We start from the raw sequence: 18,161 nt of genomic DNA on the forward strand, positions 1-18,161 counted from the left end.
TTCATCATAGCGCTTGATGGTTTTTGCGACTACACTTGAAGAAACTTTCAAAGTTCTTTATATTTTCCAGATTGACTGGTCTTCATGTCTTAAAGTAATGATGGACTGTAGTTTCTCTTTGCTTATTTGAGCTGTTCTTGCCATAATATGGACTTGGTTTTTTACCAAATAGGGCTATCTTCTGTATACCACCCCTACCTTGTCACAACACAAGTGATTGGCTCAAACACATTAAGAAGGAAAGAAATTCCACTATTTAACTTTTAACAAGTTACACCTGTTAATTGAAATGCATTCCAGGTGACTAGCTCATGAAGTTGGTTGAGAGAATGCCAGGTGTGCAAAGCTGTCATCAAGGCAAAGGGTGGCTACTTTGAAGATTCTAAAATCAAAAATATATTTTGATTTGTTTAACACTTTTTTGGTTGCTGCATCACACCAGGTCGTGATTGGGAGTCCCATATGGTGGTGCACAATTGGCCCAGCGTCGTCCGGGGTAAGCTGTCATTGTTAATAAGACTTTGTTCTTAACTGACTTGCCTAGTTAAATAAAGGTAAAATAAATGTGTTATTTCATAGTTTTAATGTCTTCACCATTATTCTACATTGTAGAATATAGTAAAACTATAGAAGAACCCTTGAATGAGTAGGTGTGTCCAAACTTTTGACTGGTACTGTACATTTTGTAGCAATGCTGTAATTCACATTTATAAATTCAAAGTCTATTCATGCTTATTAACAATAGTCATTAGACCTACTGTAAAAAGTCTCCCCACTAACTTGATGTGAAATGTAAAACCTGCAAAGTGTTGATCTAAATTCTAAAATCTGTTTGTTGAAGGGACCATAATGGAACTAAGCTCTGTTGCTAGCTCTGGTGCAAAAGGCTCTTTATTATGCTATGCATGGTTCCTGATAAATAGACAAATAAAAAGTAGCTTTCAGATTTTTCATCCACTTTCACAGCAAAATCTTTGTGTCTGGAATGTTAGCTGATACATCTCTGATATATTTCCGAATGAGGACCTTAATATTTACTCCTTTTATAGTAATACAGAATATATGATCTGCTGAATATGATGCCTCTTATTTATATTATGCTATGCTACTCCACCTTTATCAGGCGATTTAAGATTGACGCTTCGGGAGCGAATCAGCACCATGGACAGTACCTGCATCAATACGACGTCATGGACAACGCCCTGCACTACACAAACGCATCATTCTTGTAGTACAGTGTCACAAAACTGCCTTTTCATTGAAAATCAAAAGATTTGCCAGCTCACTCCTTAGTTAAATGCAGATTTCTACTAGCCTACAACATCCATCACTGATTGTCACAATTTTACCGCTCTCTTACGCCCGCATGGGCCAAATGAAGACGCACGTTTTCAGTGTAAACGCTACTGTACTAATTACTCATCTTTTGTTCCCCATTCATAAGCTGCTACAATATCATAACAGTACGCTTTCACTGTATACTCCCCTTTAACTGGTGACGGCCCCTTTAAGGGTTGTGTAGAGAGAAGGGCTGATGTAGGACGACTCCTCTGTGTGCGCTGCCATCCTCATCATGGCCTCCAAACAACCGCCGCTGCAACCGAGAATGAGCACGAGCAGACGAGCTGTTGGCCCTTTCCTTCCCCGCGCGGAGACCAACAACGTCAAACCGAAACAGAGGCACCGGTAGAGGGGTGCGCGCCGGGGGATCAAGCCTCGGAGCTCATGCCACCCCGGTCTCCTCGATGTCTTCGTCAAAAGCCACTTACAGCCATTTGACAAAGAGGGATGCAAACCCGGGCGGCGGCAGCGCCGGCGGCAGAAACATGAACACGAATAGGGATTATTCTATCAATCTATCGGTGCAGCAAGTGCTGAGCCTCTGGGTGCAAGGCACGACGCTGCAACATTTCACAGGTAGGCTATGTAATGTATGTCACATTATTACTGTACAGTGTAAACACATGTCGTGCACTTGGCAGCGTTTCAACCGTTGTGTGTGGGATTTGGCTCGGTTCACCCAATTACCGGTGCTGTAGGCTACACACCGTTTTCTATTAATTTACTGTACTGTTGGATAGAATGGGGTGACATGGGCAGCTGTGCGCGTCCATTTGTAAAGGGAGAGTATACACGGTATGAAATACAACCGGGCACCGGTAACTGCCCCGAAGTGTTTCTTCTGTCGGTCTCCATATTGTAGCCTACCGGTACCTTACTTTTTAAGAGGCATTCGCCTCTCAATACCTTGGTGTCACTTGAATAACAACGGCCAATGTGTTACGGCAATTAAATTATAAACACAAATATAACTCAGTCATCGAATGAATAACAAGTATATTCTACCGGTTAATGCATCTTTATGCTGCGTGAATGCACTTGGCACTGTGAAATGTAGTGTTGTCATCTCTGTTGCAGCCACGCAGCCCTCTCCCTTTGTCCTGCGGTCGAGTAATCACAGGTAATTAGTGTCATCCTCTCCAACTCCCGGATAGGCTGTCTGGGGTGTTCTAGGGAGATATGGCACATCCATCCACGCCTTACATTTACAGTGTGTGTATGTGGTATGTGTGTGTGTAAAAGGAGGCCTAGATGCTGTATTGTAGACTACTGTGACTATTCTGCACAGCAGTGGGTAACTTCTAAATTACCGTAAGTATTTGTTGAGATGTAAACAGTCATGAGTGACAATGTCACAGAAGATGATTAAACACCTGACTAACCAGTCATTACAATTAGGACTCTCTCTCTTTTATTTTTCTGTCTGTCTGTCCGTCCATCTGTCTCTCTCTCTATCTTATCCCCCCTCTCTCAAAAGGCTTTTACAAGGTTTTATTTATTTACATAATGAGATATGATATCAGCATGCTAGTACATTGGTCATTGTACTTGTGGTATTCATTTTGAATGAGTGAAAATGCTAAAGTGGTAAGAGAATACAATAACCTAAGAATACAATAACCTAAGAATACAATAACCTAAGAATACAATAACCTAAGAATGAATTGGGCGGTGGAACAATTGCCATTACAATGTCATAATAACAAGATATTTCAAGACCTCTCTTGACTGGAATTCCTTTTTGCCTTGCAAAGAGGATGGACACACTGTATACGGGCATCATAGCTGGCATGTAGATGTTATGAGAGCAAGCCCAAGCGGACATCCTGGGCTGAGAAACATGAAGAAAAACAAGACATGGACATGACATGGCACCCTATTTGGGACACAACCATGATTAATCATGCTGACTCAGCAGGGAAGTGACTCACATGCACAAGTATTGCAGAAGTAAAGTTGCTGTGGTGGTGAGACAAGAGTAAACCAATGAGTACCATCCAGTATCTGGCAGCAGGACTGCCATACGATCCTCAAAACCAGTCATGAAAAACAAGCTACAATTAAGTTAGATGCCCTAAGCAAGTTCAGTGTAGACTCACACAGTGGCCATAAACTCTACAAGTTATGACAGACAACTCCTTTATACTTTTACAGTGTCACTCACAGACTCCTCTGGCAGAGTACTTTAACAAATGGTATTTCCTGTGAACATCCATACCAGCAGTTTCACTTCTCATTTCCTTCTCTATTCTCAGTCAAGAGCAAAAACATGCCTCTGTTTTTCAGTTTAAAATCGACAGGATGGTGTAATAAGATTGCATGCACCCAGCAAAGAGGTTTGCCATTGTCTTTGTACTATGTGATTATTGATGTGCTCAGATGGATTACTGCTGATTAGTGGTGGCACCATCAGTCTTTTCATGCTTTCTTCTCTTGAATTGTTCACACTTCTGTCACGTGTTATTGCCATGTTATTCCATCCTATTAGCATCTCATTACATGTTATTACAGTACTCAATGACAACTTTCAGGTGTTTTTCACAGTACTGTATCCTTGCTGTTCTCTGTCATAGGGATCAATCTCTCAAAGCCTGACTAGGCTGTAGCAGTGACTATGACATTACTATCCAGAAGTATGGGCCATGGTCAAAAGAAGGACCCTGGTCAAAAGAAGCACCTTGGTCAAAACTAGTTCACTAAATATGGTGCCATTTGGGATACAACCAATGCCTGGCAGTGCCTTTGTAGGCTCTATGGGTCAAACGTTTGACCGCTTATCAGTGGAATGGGAACATAATGCTTTTCTCTTTCATGTTTTGTGTTAGCATGCGAGGCCAGCTGGCCCCCACTGTGTGTTGTGAAAGCTGCTGATGGAGGCCCCCAGGTTTGTGTTAGGGGATTAGCAGCATAACAAACATTAATAATACTACAGTCTTCTGACCGAGGGGTTGAGTTGAGGTTGGGGTTGCATGCCTGAAGATGACACAGCACCTGTATTACAATCCAGAGTACACACACGCACGCACGCACGCACGCACACACGCACACACACACACACACACACACACACACACACACACACACACACAGTATAAGCGGTGCCATGCAGAGAATGGTGCCGCTGAGCTATCTATGTTCCAGTGGTGTGACAGAGCAGAGGTGTGTGGTGTGCCCCTATGCACCACAAATCCAGCCAGGCTTAGTGTTGGGCGGCAGCTGCTCAGCTAGCGCCATCCCGGGGCCTGTGTGGAATCCTAATGGAGTTGGCTGGCGGTGGCGTGCCTCTCTGGCCCAAGTCTGGCCCTGCTTGCTCCTCTCTATCCATCCATCTCTCTCTCTCTCCTTCTGTCTCTCTCTTTCCATAACTCTATATTTCACTCTCTTTCTCTCTCTCTCTACCTTTCTATCTCTCTACATCACCCTCGTTTTCTTTACAGTATCTTGTCCCGCGCCTTTCTTCCTTGACTGGCGTGCCTCTCCAGTCTGGCCCCAATTCCTCCCTCTTTCGCTCTCTCTCGCTCTCTTGCTCTCTCACACAGACACTCTTTCCCTGTACCATCCATCCTCCTCTCTCTGCCACTCTCTGTCTCTCTCTCGATACATCCCTCTCCCTCTCTTTACAGTATCTCGTCCCAAGCCTGTCTTCCCCTGACATCTCACTCCGCTGCCAGATGGGAGGTGACCACAGATAGGGGCCTGTATTGTAACTCATCACAGCCACTGAGCTGACTGAGCTGGCTGTGTGTTCTGTTTAGACCATGCAGGGTAGGCAGCACAAAAGGCCTTGTGTCACCCCCCTATAATGTCTCTCTCTCTATGCCAAGCATGACAGCTGTTGGCCTGATCGATACAGGAGGAGGTAGGAGGTAGGCACTCAGTGGATTGTGGAACAAGGTTAAATGGATATGCTAAAGCGTTTCTACTGATTGATACATTACTTTGCAGAGGGGTTTAAATTCCCATCCCAACAGTAGCGTAGCAGATGTTGACATATTAGATGGCACATTCAGAACATTCAAATCATTGGCACATGTATTGCCAGAATGTGATAACATGTCCAACATCAAATCAAAGCATTCTGAGCTTCCATTCACTCTCTCCCCTACCCCAAACATCCAGTCGAATCTCATATCCATAGCCAATCTGGCCCCTCGCAAAGCCTGTCTCTCGGAGCCTGTGGCCCAGGAAACAAGGAATAGAGAGAGGGAGAGAATGTGAATAGGGCTCTCTGCAGGACCCTCTCTGGGACTTCATAAGACTGTGTTCCATCCTCCCCAACACATAACGGTCTCTATATTTGTGGAGGAGCTCTTTGTGAAATGGGATAATTAGACTGTATGTACCGTATGTGAACCAGTTTAATATCTCGTGACTAGTTCTGGGTGTCCAAGAGATGTGTCAGTTTGGGGTTTTCATTGGGGTAATGTTGAGTCGTACAGTAGTCCCCCTGACGGGAGCAACAGAGCAGGTACATGCTCAGTATCCAAACATTTCTCAAAATTTGAAATAACATTGAATTGAAATGCTTATTTAAGTGCTTTTAAATCCTTAACTGAATGGATTTAATACCCTTCATAAACCTTCCAAATGGGTACCTGGATTTGAGATGTTACCGCTTTAATCTTTAACAGCAGACGATGTCTGTGTAGGGTGTCATTTGGAATGCAGCCTGTTTTGTTGCATAGTGTTTATTACGGTGCTCGGCTGCCTTCCTGATGGGCCCAGGCACACGGTGCCTGTAGATTGAAATCGGATATGTGCTGCTGCTGCTTCTCTCTCTCTCGCTCTCTCAGATATCATCCTGTACCTGTGTTTTCAAACAAAACAGTTTTCTGTGGGTGTTTGTTTAGAGATATGTCTAAAATCACATGCTTGGTTCTGTCTTTAGAGCAAAGGCCATGTTCTCCGACACCTCGCAGGGGTTGTTACTTCAAATGTGTCTATTCTAACCAGATGTTTTCCATTCAGAGACCTGTGTGTACAGTACCATTTCCACTTTAAAATGTCAGACTTGATTTGCCCTAACAAAAAATTTAAATTGACCTAATGAGTCCCACTGTAACTCTGGTTATACCATTGGATTTGTCTGTTTCTTCTTTATCCGTAGATACCAACCAGTATTCTGTGTGATTAACGGGGGCTGAGCTAGAGCGGTGTTTGTGAGACACTCCCTAAGGGGGCTGGGGCTTTTATACAAAAACATCTGTAGAGTCCGAATGGTTTGAGCTACAAATTAATAAAAAGATATCTATGAAAAGCTGAGAAACTCAGAAACATGCTAATTTTACTCTAGGACGTTTACAAGCCACACAAGAGTCGTTAGAAGATAAGGGGTTCTTCTACATCGAAGATCATAGGAAATCCCAGTACATAGTGTCTATAATACTGTAATAAGTTCACATAGTTGCTGTCACAAACTCCAAACTCCACACAGTTGTCACTGACTAGTTGGATATTCATTTCCCAGTGAGCAAATCATTTCTGTACTTATAGCATGTACTTATAGCAACAGTTTTTGCTTTGGCGGACATAGTTTTTTTGATTGACCTTTATCAATAAAACTCATAAATGCAACTGTTTATGTCAAATAGTTTTCTGTTCTACTTGTAGCCCTGGTTGTCCTGAAAATAAAATGGTGAAACACTTCACTGTGAGGCTAAATATAAGGGCTGGACATGCAGATAAATGAAAGTCAGATAAAAGAAAAGCCGATTTTTGCTGTGGTCTTGGGATTGATAGGGTTAATTACAATCTACATAATAATTCCCATTTCCTGTTGCTGCTGGATTATTTTCCTGCTGTAACAAACTGGCTCAAATTAAGATCCTACACTTGTATGTCAACATTTCTGAGGTTGTTGGTATGCCTACAGAGCTGTCTAACTAACCACTCTATTCGATGCGTGTTGTTTCCCTGTGTATAACCACTCGACTGCATGTGTTCTTTCCTACCCTCTTCTCAGAGATGTGGTACTGGGTGTTCCTGTGGTGTCTTTTCTCCTCGCTCTTCGTCCACGGGGCAATGGGCCTGCTCATGTTAGTCATGCTGCAGCGCCACAAGAGGGGTCGCCTCATCACCCTGGTCCTGGTCAGCGTGGGCTTCCTGGCCTCCTTGGCCGGTGGGGTCATCACCAGTGAGTCACCTCCCACTTTGTGTGTGTGTGTGTGTGTGTGTGTGGGGGGGGGGGGGGTGTATTGTTTGTCACAACAGCACCTCTCTCTTAAACTTCCTTATCCCTCTTGCCATTATTCCCTGTTCCTACCTCCTTTTGTCCTGTCTGTCTGTCTGTCTGTCTGTCTGTCTGTCTGTCTGTCTGTCTGTCTCTCTGTCTCTCCGTCTGTCTGACTCTCTCTATCCCATTGTCCTCTGTACACATGCTCAACATTTTTACCCCAAATATCATCCTCCCTCCTCTGATATATCATCTTCCAGTCCAGTAGCTAAGTATATCAGAGAGTGGTACATAGTACTGTATCTTTCTGTGGAAATAGACCTGTCTTTTTTTATGTCCCAAATGGCACCTTGTACCCTACATAGTGCACCCATAGGGCTCTGGTCAAAGCAGTGCACTGTATAGGTAATAGGGTGCCATTTGGGATGCAGCCTGTGAGTCTGTGAGCTACAGTACGTAGGGTATGACACGGCAGGAGCTCCTGAGGACAGGGCTGGGTGAATCACACTCAATCATAGAGAGGCAAGCCAAGCCAAAAATAGACAGACCACTTTATTATTAATGTGGAAGCTCGCCGAGAGAGAGAGCAGACTATTGCCTGTGCATTGCCCCGTGTGTACGCTGAAACAGCTAAGAGCTAGCACCGTCTAGCAGCAGCCAGCCAGTAACACTCTGTCAAGAGGGAGGGAAGGTGAGGTTATTCACTGGTCGACTGGCAAAAGTCAGATGTCAACAACTTTGAGCCAGTTTATAGGTTATCGCTCCCTTGTCTTTTCTTTACCATGTTGACTTAAATTAAGATTTGTATCTTGGCTTTGAGATAAGAATTTTTAAAAGTTGCACTCTGACAGTTGTACTTTTGAGACCTTCTTCAATACAGGCGGTTGGCGTATTGTGAGAGAAGCATGACTAACTTGTAGGGAGAGAGAGAGTGATCCATCCCAAATGGCACCCTAATCCCTACAGTACATAGTGCACTAGTGCTCTATGAAGGGAATAGGGTGCCATTTGGGATGCATCCAGAGTGGCAAGTAAACACAGTATGTGGTCAGGCACTCAATCACACGTATTAATGCGACCAGCTTTAAAAGGGACATCTTTTAACGGTATTACCGCTGCCCATGCAGGAGGTTCTACGGAGACAACTTTAGATTCCAGTAGCGAGCTATGACGATACGAGGGAAGGATGAGGAGAGATCATACACTGAGTGCACAATACATTAGGAACACCTTCCTAATATTGAGTTGAACCCCCTTTTGCCCTCAGAACAGCCTCAATTCGTTGGGGCATGGACTCTACAAGGTGTTGAAAGCGTTCCACAGGAATGCTGGCCCATGTTGGCTGGATGTCCTTTGGGGTGGTTGATCATTCTTGATACACACGGGAAATTGTTGAGCGTAAAAAACCCAGCAGCGTTGCTGTTCTTGACACACTCAGACCGGTGCGCCTGGCACCTACTATCATACCCCGTTTAAGCACTCAAATCTTTTGTCTTGCCAATTCACCCTCTGAATGGTACACATACCTTATGATTAACGAGACGTGGTGTGATCATAACAACATACAGGAACTCAAGTCCTTCTGTTCACCTGACTTAGAATTCCTCACAATCAAATGTCGACCGCATTATCTACCAAGAGAATTCTCTTCGATTATAATCACAGCCGCATATATTCCCCCCAAGCAGACACATCGATGGCCCTGAACAAACTTTATTTGACTCTATGTAAACTGGAAACCACATATCCTGAGGCTGCATTCATTGTAGCTGGGGATTTTAACAAGGCTAATCTGAAAACAAGACTCCCTAAATTCTACTTCCGCGACGCATATAAGGCCCTCCCCCGCCCTCCTTTCGTAAAAGCTGACCACGACTCCATTTTGTTGCTTCCGGCCTATAGACAGAAACTAAAACAGGAAGCTCCCGCTCTCAGGTCTGTTCAACGCTGGTCCGACCAATCTGATTCCACGCTTCAAGATTGCTTCGGTCACGTGGATTGGGATATGTTCCGCATTGCGTCAAACAACAACATTGACGAATACGCTGATTTGGTGAGCGAGTTCATTAGCAAGTGCATTGGCGATGTCGTACCCACAGCAACTATTAAAACATTCCCCAACCAGAAACAATGGATTGATGGCAGCATTCGGGCGAAACTGAAAGCGCGAACCACTGCTTTTAACCAGGGCAAGGTGACCGGAAACATGACCGAATACAAACAGTGTAGCTATTCCCTCCGCAAGGCAATCAAACAAGCTAAGCGTCAGTATAGAGACAAAGTAGAGTCGCAATTCAACGGCTCAGACACGAGAGGTATGTTGCAGGGTCTACAGTCAATCATGGACTACAAAAAGAAAACAAGCCCCGTCGCGGACCAGGATGTCTTGCTCCCAGACAGACTAAACAACTTCTTTGCTCGCTTTGAGGACAATACAGTGCCACTGACACGGCCCGCTACCAAAACCTGCGGATTCTCCTTCACTGCAGCTGACGTGAGTAAATAATTTAAACGTGTTAACCCTCGCAAGGCTGCAGGCCCAGACGGCATCCCCAGCCGCGTCCTCAGAGCATGCGCAGACCAGCTGGCTGGTGTGTTTACGGACATATTCAATGAATCCTTATCCCAGTCTGCTGTTCCCACATGCTTCAAGAGGGCCACCATTGTTCCTGTTCCCAAGAAAGCGAAGGTAACTGAGCTAAACGACTACCGCCCCGTAGCACTCACTTCCGTAATCATGAAGTGCTTTGAGAGACTAGTCAAGGACCATATCACCTCCACCCTACCGGACACCCTAGACCCACCTCAATTTGCATACCGCCCCAATAGGTCCACAGACGACGCAATCGCAACCACACTGCACACTGCCTTAATCCATCTGGACAAGAGGAATACCTATGTGAGAATGCTGTTCATCGACTACAGCTCAGCATTTAACACCATAGTACCCTCCAAACTCGTCATCAAGCTCGAGACCCTGGGTCTCGACCCCGCCCTGTGCAACTGGGTACTGGACTTTCTGATGAGCCACCCCCAGGTGGTGAGGGTAGGTAACAACATCTCCACCCCGCTGATCCTCAACACTGGGGCCCCACAAGGGTGCGTTCTGAGCCCTCTCCTGTACTCCCTGTTCACCTACGACTGCGTGGCCATGCACGCCTCCAACTCAATCATCAAGTTTGCAGACGACACTACAGTGGTAGGCTTGATTACCAACAACGACGAGACGGCCTACAGGGAGGAGGTGAGGGCCCTCGGAGTGTGGTGTCAGGAAAATAACCTCACACTCAACGTCAACAAAACAAAGGAGATGATCGTGGACTTCAGGAAACAGCAGAGGGAGCATCACCCTGTCCACATCGACGGGACAGTAGTGGAGAGGGTAGAAAGATTTAAGTTCCTCGGCGTACACATCACGGACAAACTGAATTGGTCCACCCACACAGACAGCGTGGTGAAGAAGGCGCAGCAGCTAACATGTAAAAAATGTATCACTAGCCACTTTAAACAATGCCACTTAATATAATGTTTACATACCCTATATTACGCATCTCATATGTATATACTGTACTCTATACCACCTACTGCATCTTGCCATCGTTATGTAATACATGTATCACTAGCCACTTTAAACAATGCCACTTAATATAATGTTTACATACCCTACATTACTCATCTCATATGTATATACTGTACTCGATACCATCTACTGCATCTTGCCTATGCCGTTCTGTACCATCACTCATTCATATATCTTTATGTACATATTCTTCATCGCTTTACACTTGTGTGTATAAGGTAGCTGTTGTGCAATTATTAGGTTAGATTACTCGTTGGTTATTACTGCATTGTCGTAACTAGAAGCACAAGCATTTCACTACACTCGCATTAACATCTGCTAACCATGTGTATGTGACAAATAAAATTTGATTTGATTTGATACACAATCCATGTCTCAAATGTCTCAAGGCTTAAAAATCCTTCTTTAACCTGTCTCCTCCCCTTTATCTACACTGATTGAAGTGGATTTAACAAGTGACATCAATAAGGGATCATAGCTTTCACCTGGATTCACCTGGTCAGTCTATTTCATGGAAAGAGCTTTTTTGAGTGTATTCTTATTGGTACTAAAATGCTATTGAACAGTCTGTGCCACAGTTGACAAGCCTTGACTGGCTGCCGGTATGTGTCTGCAGGCCCATTGTATGCCATATTTATAGTCATATCAATGTCATATAATTTATATGTGTGTGTCTCTTTCCAGGTGCGGCCGTGGCAGGGGTGTATCGTGTGGCAGGGAAGGACATGGCCCCCCTCCAGGCCCTGGTGTTTGGAGTGGGCCAGACCACACTGTCTGTAGTCATCTCCTTCTCACGTATACTGGCCACTCTCTGAAGAGATGACTCTGCTACGCGGACAGACTCACTGACGAACAGACACACAAGAGAGGAGAGAGGAAAGCGGAAGGAAGGCACATGTCCGATAGACCGGGGTTCACATCCCACCAGTTACACAAGCAGTGACGGACAACAGAGCCAATGGGTGGCAGTTAACTGCATGTAGTATTTGAAGGAAAACAAACATAGTCAAATAGAAGAAGAGAAGAAGATGGTGTCCTAGTCCTAGACGTCTAGACATTTGGGGATGGATGAATGTGGAAGAGTGCCCCCTAGTGTCTCTGTTCAGCCACTGCTACATTCGCTAGAGCTCCCTTTGCTACAAGGGACCTCTCAAAACACACTTCCTTGGGCTCTCCACCAGTTGGCGATGTCCGCAGACTCTGTCAACTGTCAAGCCAGTGAAACCACATCCTGGACTGAAAGCTCGTTTGAGGTTCTATGTGCCGATGTCCTCTGGGACTTAACTTCAGTGTTGTAAAGGGGAATGCTTTCATGGCCATCTCTACAGACTGTTGAAGTATTTCTGTTCCATTTGTGGGGGGGACTCCTAATTTTTTTACAGTAAAGACAAACCACAGCAACCTGTAATTAATTGAACAATTCAAGCCTACGGTCCTTGAAGTGCCACGGTACGTTGATGAGATGGCCAGAACAAAATTGGACCTGTGAAGACCCACCATCATTCTGACATGCCTGAGAGGTTGGAAACCCAATGATGATGGTCAACCAAACTACCATTCGGTGTTAAAAAAATCTACCATCCACAAACAACTGGATCTTCTGTCCTTGAAAAATGATATCCTAATAACCATTCCTTCTTGTAAAGTCTTTTAACTACCACAGCAGGGTTTTTGTTTGCAACACTCCATAATGCTTAACCTTTTCACTTTCTAAATGTTGGTGATCCACCTCCTTTACCTAAGAGGTGTCTAAATAGAGGAGGTTGTTGAGGTTCCGTTGGTTCAAGGTTACTATGGAGATAACCACTACCCTTGTGACGGGCTCTGCACAGTCTACGCAAACGGAGCTGACGTAGGTCCATCATTTGCGTTGACAGTGTAGAGCCCTTTAGATGTTTGTCACGTCTAGACCAGTCCAGGTTGTCCAACGTACTCTGAGGAAATTGCAACTCTGACCATGAACCTTGGCTGGAGAGGGTCAGAGTTGCTACTTGGTTCTTACAGGGTTTTATGGAGGTAAACTAATGTATTAACTGAAGTAAAAATGAAGAATTGTCCTAGTAGTAGCAGCTGTATTGCTTCTTGAGGAATATCTCTGAGTATCTCTTGGAAGTTTTACTGTCTGTGTTGTGGTGCAGATTTACTGTTAAGGTTTAGCGGTTGGAATCCAGCTGCTACTTGGCTGTTGTGATAACAATGTTGTATTGACTCCTATAAATCCCACTCCATAGAGAGCCATTCCTGGAGAAGGTCAGAGACTTAGTGTGCATCCCAAATGGTACCCTTTCCCTATAGGGTGTCATTTGGGAAGCATCCTCTACTGCTGCTGAAACAGCCATTTTCTATGGCTCCCTGCCTTCTTCCCTGTTAGTTCTTGCTAATCGTGTGTGTATTGTTTGTGTTTTAACTAAGTTAGACTTTGCATATTGCACTGACAACGGCCTGCCTTTATTTCGCACAGTTTGTTTTATGATATTGGTCCCAGTGGGTGACCCATAGATCCATATAGGATTTTATACAGTTTGTCCCATCACCAGTACACACAGCGGGTCCCAAAAAGCAGGTTTTCGTCCAAAATGGCACCTTATGCCCTTCATAGTGCACCCTTTTTTGACCGTAGCCATATGGGTTTGAGAAGCACTGCTGTGGTTTTGGAGGTGCTTTTGGGACTACAGAGCAATGTTTTTTTTTGTGGGGCCCTATGGGACTAACCATGATGAATGTGTTTGTGTCTGTCCTGTCCACCCTCTGGAACAGTTCACGTTTATTAACCAACTATAGGACAGGTCTTACTGCATCCCAAATGGCACTCTGTTCCCTACAAAGTGCACTATTTTTGACCAGAGCCCTATGGGGGAATTTGGGACGCACACATTCACTCCTGGAATTGAAGTGATGCAAGGCCCACTGGTTTGTACCTTACAATGTCATTCATTTTTAATCAATAGCTGACGATATCCCATCTCTCAGTCACTTTCATTTGTCAGTAAATGACCGTGGACCAATAAAACAAGGCCCTCTGCTGCACCCTAAACTAGGTGTGAATACCACACCAGGCCCTCTCTGGAAACAAAGGGTTTCTTTTTATGCCAAAGGACTTCATTCTCACATGTTAGCTTTATTTGTTAAGGGTTCCTTACTTTTTGATTGTTGTTATTATTGCTGAGAAAGTATGAATCGCTTTAATTTCTGAACCATTATTTTGCACAATGTCATGAGCTGAGCTAAACGGATTTTACATCCCCAAACCCACAAAAAGTTAACAATGTTTGCTTCATTTTGGCTTAGTATGAAATTCTAGTGTGTGACCTAATTGAGTGATCTAAGAGTGTTTACCAATGAAAGTGATTGCTGTGTTTTTTCCTTAGTTATGTAATTGACACCACTCACCTTCAATACCCAGTCAGCGCACCAGAGGGAGCCAGTACGCTGAGTATTGAATAAGTAGCAGCCAGTGTCAGTGGTGGATTTGGATTGATACAGTAATGATCGTGGATGTTGTATAGAAGAAAATATGCCTGTGGCAGTTTTTTGATATTGTCAATTTGTATTTGAATTTGTATTTGATTCTAAAATGAATTCCTGAGGCTTCCAGATGGTCTGAAAACGCCTGTGTTTGATAATTTGCCCAATCTAATATGACTATCCCATACTATCTCTCTCAGAACTCTCTGATTAAAGAAAATACTTGGAAAAAACAAACTATAATCAGCAAATACTGTTAATGATCAAATTCCCCAGATCAACTGAATTCATATTGTATTAGTAAGTTATTACACTCATTTTAATATTTTTGGCTTGAGTTCAGAGACCAAATGTGAGGTATTTCTGATGGCTCTACAATGCTGTTATAGCGATATTATCTAGATATTTCTGTTTGTGAATGAAACTGTGTTTGAGAGTTGGATATGGTGCATAGGACTTGTGACAAGAGTGTTGTTTATGTTGTACTGTATGTCTGTGTGGTTGTATATGTGAGTGTTATAACATGTATTAACTTATTTTTTTTCAGAAGGGCCCTGCAATACAATTGTCATTGCAGCATCTGAAATGCTTTATCGAGTTGAGCAAAAAGGGTAAGGACCTTGTCATAGGTGTAACACTGACTGACCCAGTATGTTCAGAAATGTAGTCTTACTGAGCAATGTCTTAATTAACAAATTAAGTTTTTAAAATCTAAAACAAAAATGTGATCTACAAGGTGTTCACAACTACTTTTCTGCCAACAAACCTCCAAGCACTATTCTTGTTGAGAGACAAAGAAGCATAGCTTTTGTTGTTCAGATCAGTGCACCATGATGCATCGGCTATTAAGGTAAATAGAATACAAAGTTTTCATCAGAGGGATGTGTACCATGACATGTACTGGAAACATACATAGACATCATGATTGCGCCATGGACAGTATTTTGATACCCATAACATGTATTTGTCTATACAGTCTATTACCACATTTCAGAACGTCAATGTGTGTGCCATGAATTCAAATGTTTGGAATTTTATGAGGATGAGTAAGAATTGGGTTGTCTGTTTTTGGTTCTATCCCTGTGTGATTGTCTTAAATGTGGACGGGTAATCCTCGGTTTACACTGCAATAACTAAAAGGGACATTCTGCAACGGGTGATCCCTATAGTTTTAAATACCACCAACCGCCATCTGACCGTACGAAGCCCTGTCCTAGAATCCGCTGTGTTTCTCATGAGTTTATAGCCAATGCCACCCCCTCAGTTCTCTCCAGTGTTGTACAAAATGCCACTTACTTTCCACTGACAAGTCTGCCCCTCAGCAATTGCATGCGCAATACAACTCGGATAATGTGTGTGAATGGATTCGGACAATCCATTATAGACAATGGTGTGCAAAACAAGTGACACATGTAGATAATGTATAATATGTTCTTTTTTAATTTTGTACCAGCGAACCGCTGATGTTTATAACTTGCCTATTTATGTACAAATGTTCTCCTGTACATACTGAGCAGTCAGTTGAAATAAAATGTTTTACAGTAAAAAATACTGTTTGCTAACATTGTCACTTGTTCCTAAATGTATTAAATAGATTTCTTCATATAGTAAAGTATGTTCAGCTGCAGGATATTGTAAAAAATACCATTAGTATTAGTAGAAGTATTATTGGGACTGTGATGCTGAAGCTCTGCCTTTCCTGGCAATCTACCGTTCTGCAGTATACCATCTGTACAGTCCTTAATGTTTTCTCTCCCTTCCTCTACCACATCACCCCTCTGTTAAACTTTCCTATCTTTTCCTCTTGCCATTATTCTCTGTTCCTACCTCCTTTTGTCCTATCTATCCGTCCCTCCCTCCCTCCTGTCAAAATGAACACTACCTACAGTCTGACCATGCTGAAGCCGTACCAGGCTGGCACACCCCACCCACAGATCCACGCACATCCTCAACACAAATCCCCATTGTGTTTCCATATGACTCTGCCATTGTTTACTGGGCTCAGGCCTGTCATCTCCCATTCATGTCTGGTCTCCTGGCATTGCCCGCAAGAGTCTGCCCAGGGGGATGTGCTGGATGTGGAATCGATGCCAGGGAGAGATCATGAGAGGAGGGAGCGGCCATTTACTGGGGCTGGCGCTGCCAAATGCCGCTGCTTGGGTAGCGCCAGGCCGAGTGACCGGCCGCTTCCTCCTCTGATGATCTAGAAAGGGGTCCAACATCCAGCTTTAGGTGGAACAGGAGAACACTGGAGATGGAGCCTGGAGCCTAGGGTATTTATAGACAAAGCAGTTAAATAATACGTGCTCTAAATACTGTATAAGAGGCATTTTGAACGGAGCTGCTGAAAGACGTGGTGTGGCCACCCCTTGGGTTTGAGGAAGTTTGCTGTTTTGGCTAGTATGGTACAGCCCTTCAATGTTCAATGAGAGCCCTCAGTACGTGATAGATCATCACACAGCAAGTGGAGCCGAACAATCGTAAAGATCTTGATCCGATATTAGTCTCCATGTCAGAACCAAATAATATTTAGAACCATAGACAAGTGTTCTTTCCGTTGATATTTGTGTAATGTGCCTTGTCAGAGGAATCAAAGTACGTGACTGGAACCCAAAAGCTCAAGGCTTAGATGCCTAGTCTCCTATTACTGTATGTGCTAGCAGCCTCTGTGCTGTACTGCCATAAGTACTCAATGTCCAGGGGTCATTGTTAAATTTATTTCCAAATATAGGCTGATTGAGGTGGGTGGGTGTGTGTGTGTGTGTGTGGGGGGGGGGGGGGGGACGACAATGCAGACATTGCACTCACAATATTGGAATTGAATCAGTAGCTTGTAGAATGAAAGAGTAAATAGTCTCAAGTCGTTATCGCCATGTTTTCTGTGTGTTTTTGTTATTTTACTTACTTGAGAGCGCTGCGTCCTGGCTAGCCCTGTGGTTTCTTCCAGAAGGCTTCATACAAGGGACTGTTTTATAACTAGTAGGAGAGGGTTTTATAACCAGTAGGAGAGAGTGTATAACCAGTAGGAGAGGATTTTATAACCAGTAGGAGAGGGTTTTATGACCAGTAGGATAGGGTTTTATAACCAGTAGGAGAGGGTTTTATAACCAGTAGGAGAGGGTTTTATGACCAGTAAGAGATGGTTTTATAACCAGTAGGAGAGGGTTTTATAACCAGTAGGAGAGAGTGTATAACCAGTAGGAGAGGATTTTATAACCAGTAGGAGAGGGTTTTATGACCAGTAGGAGAGGGTTTTATGACCAGTGGGAGAGGGTTTTATAACCAGTAGGAGAGGGCTTTATAACCAGTAAGAGAGGGTTTCATGACCAGTAGGAGAGGGTTTTATAACCAGTAGGAGAGGGTTTTATAACCAGTAGGAGAGGGTTTCATGACCAGTAGGAGAGGGTTTTATAACCAGTAGGAGAGGGTTTTATAACCAGTAGAAGAGGGTTTTATAACCAGTAGGAGAGGGTTTTATAACCAGTAGGAGAGGGTTTTATAACCAGTAGGAGAGGGTTTCATGACCAGTAGGAGAGGGTTTTATAACCAGTAGAAGAGGGTTTTATAACCAGTAGGAGAGGGTTTTATAACCAGTAGGAGAGG

General features: G+C 43.8%; 1 protein-coding gene across 1 annotated transcript; it reads left to right on the plus strand.

Moving 5' to 3' along the window:
- Positions 1–1,500: 1,500 nt before the first annotated feature.
- LOC139559404 (transmembrane protein 170B-like) lies at positions 1,501–16,120 on the plus strand. Its single transcript, XM_071375405.1, has 3 exons — positions 1,501–1,917; positions 7,304–7,474; positions 11,778–16,120. Exons 1-3 carry the CDS (start codon positions 1,746–1,748, stop codon positions 11,906–11,908), a joined length of 474 nt encoding a protein of 157 aa, XP_071231506.1. The 5' UTR covers positions 1,501–1,745; the 3' UTR covers positions 11,909–16,120.
- The last annotated feature ends 2,041 nt before the right edge of the window (positions 16,121–18,161 follow it).

The sequence above is a fragment of the Salvelinus alpinus genome, chromosome 29 (assembly GCF_045679555.1).
Source record: "Salvelinus alpinus chromosome 29, SLU_Salpinus.1, whole genome shotgun sequence".
In the NCBI taxonomy this organism is placed as follows: Eukaryota; Metazoa; Chordata; class Actinopteri; order Salmoniformes; family Salmonidae; genus Salvelinus; species Salvelinus alpinus.

Bases quoted from the DNA above. Each gene is read 5' to 3' on its own strand.
- LOC139559404 (XM_071375405.1), top strand. From the start codon at position 1,746: ATGTCTTCGTCAAAAGCCACTTACAGCCATTTGACAAAGAGGGATGCA. The intron at 1,918-7,303 runs GTAGGCTATGTA...CCCTCTTCTCAG, and splicing joins GACGCTGCAACATTTCACAG to AGATGTGGTACTGGGTGTTC. The intron at 7,475-11,777 runs GTGAGTCACCTC...GTCTCTTTCCAG, and splicing joins GGCCGGTGGGGTCATCACCA to GTGCGGCCGTGGCAGGGGTG.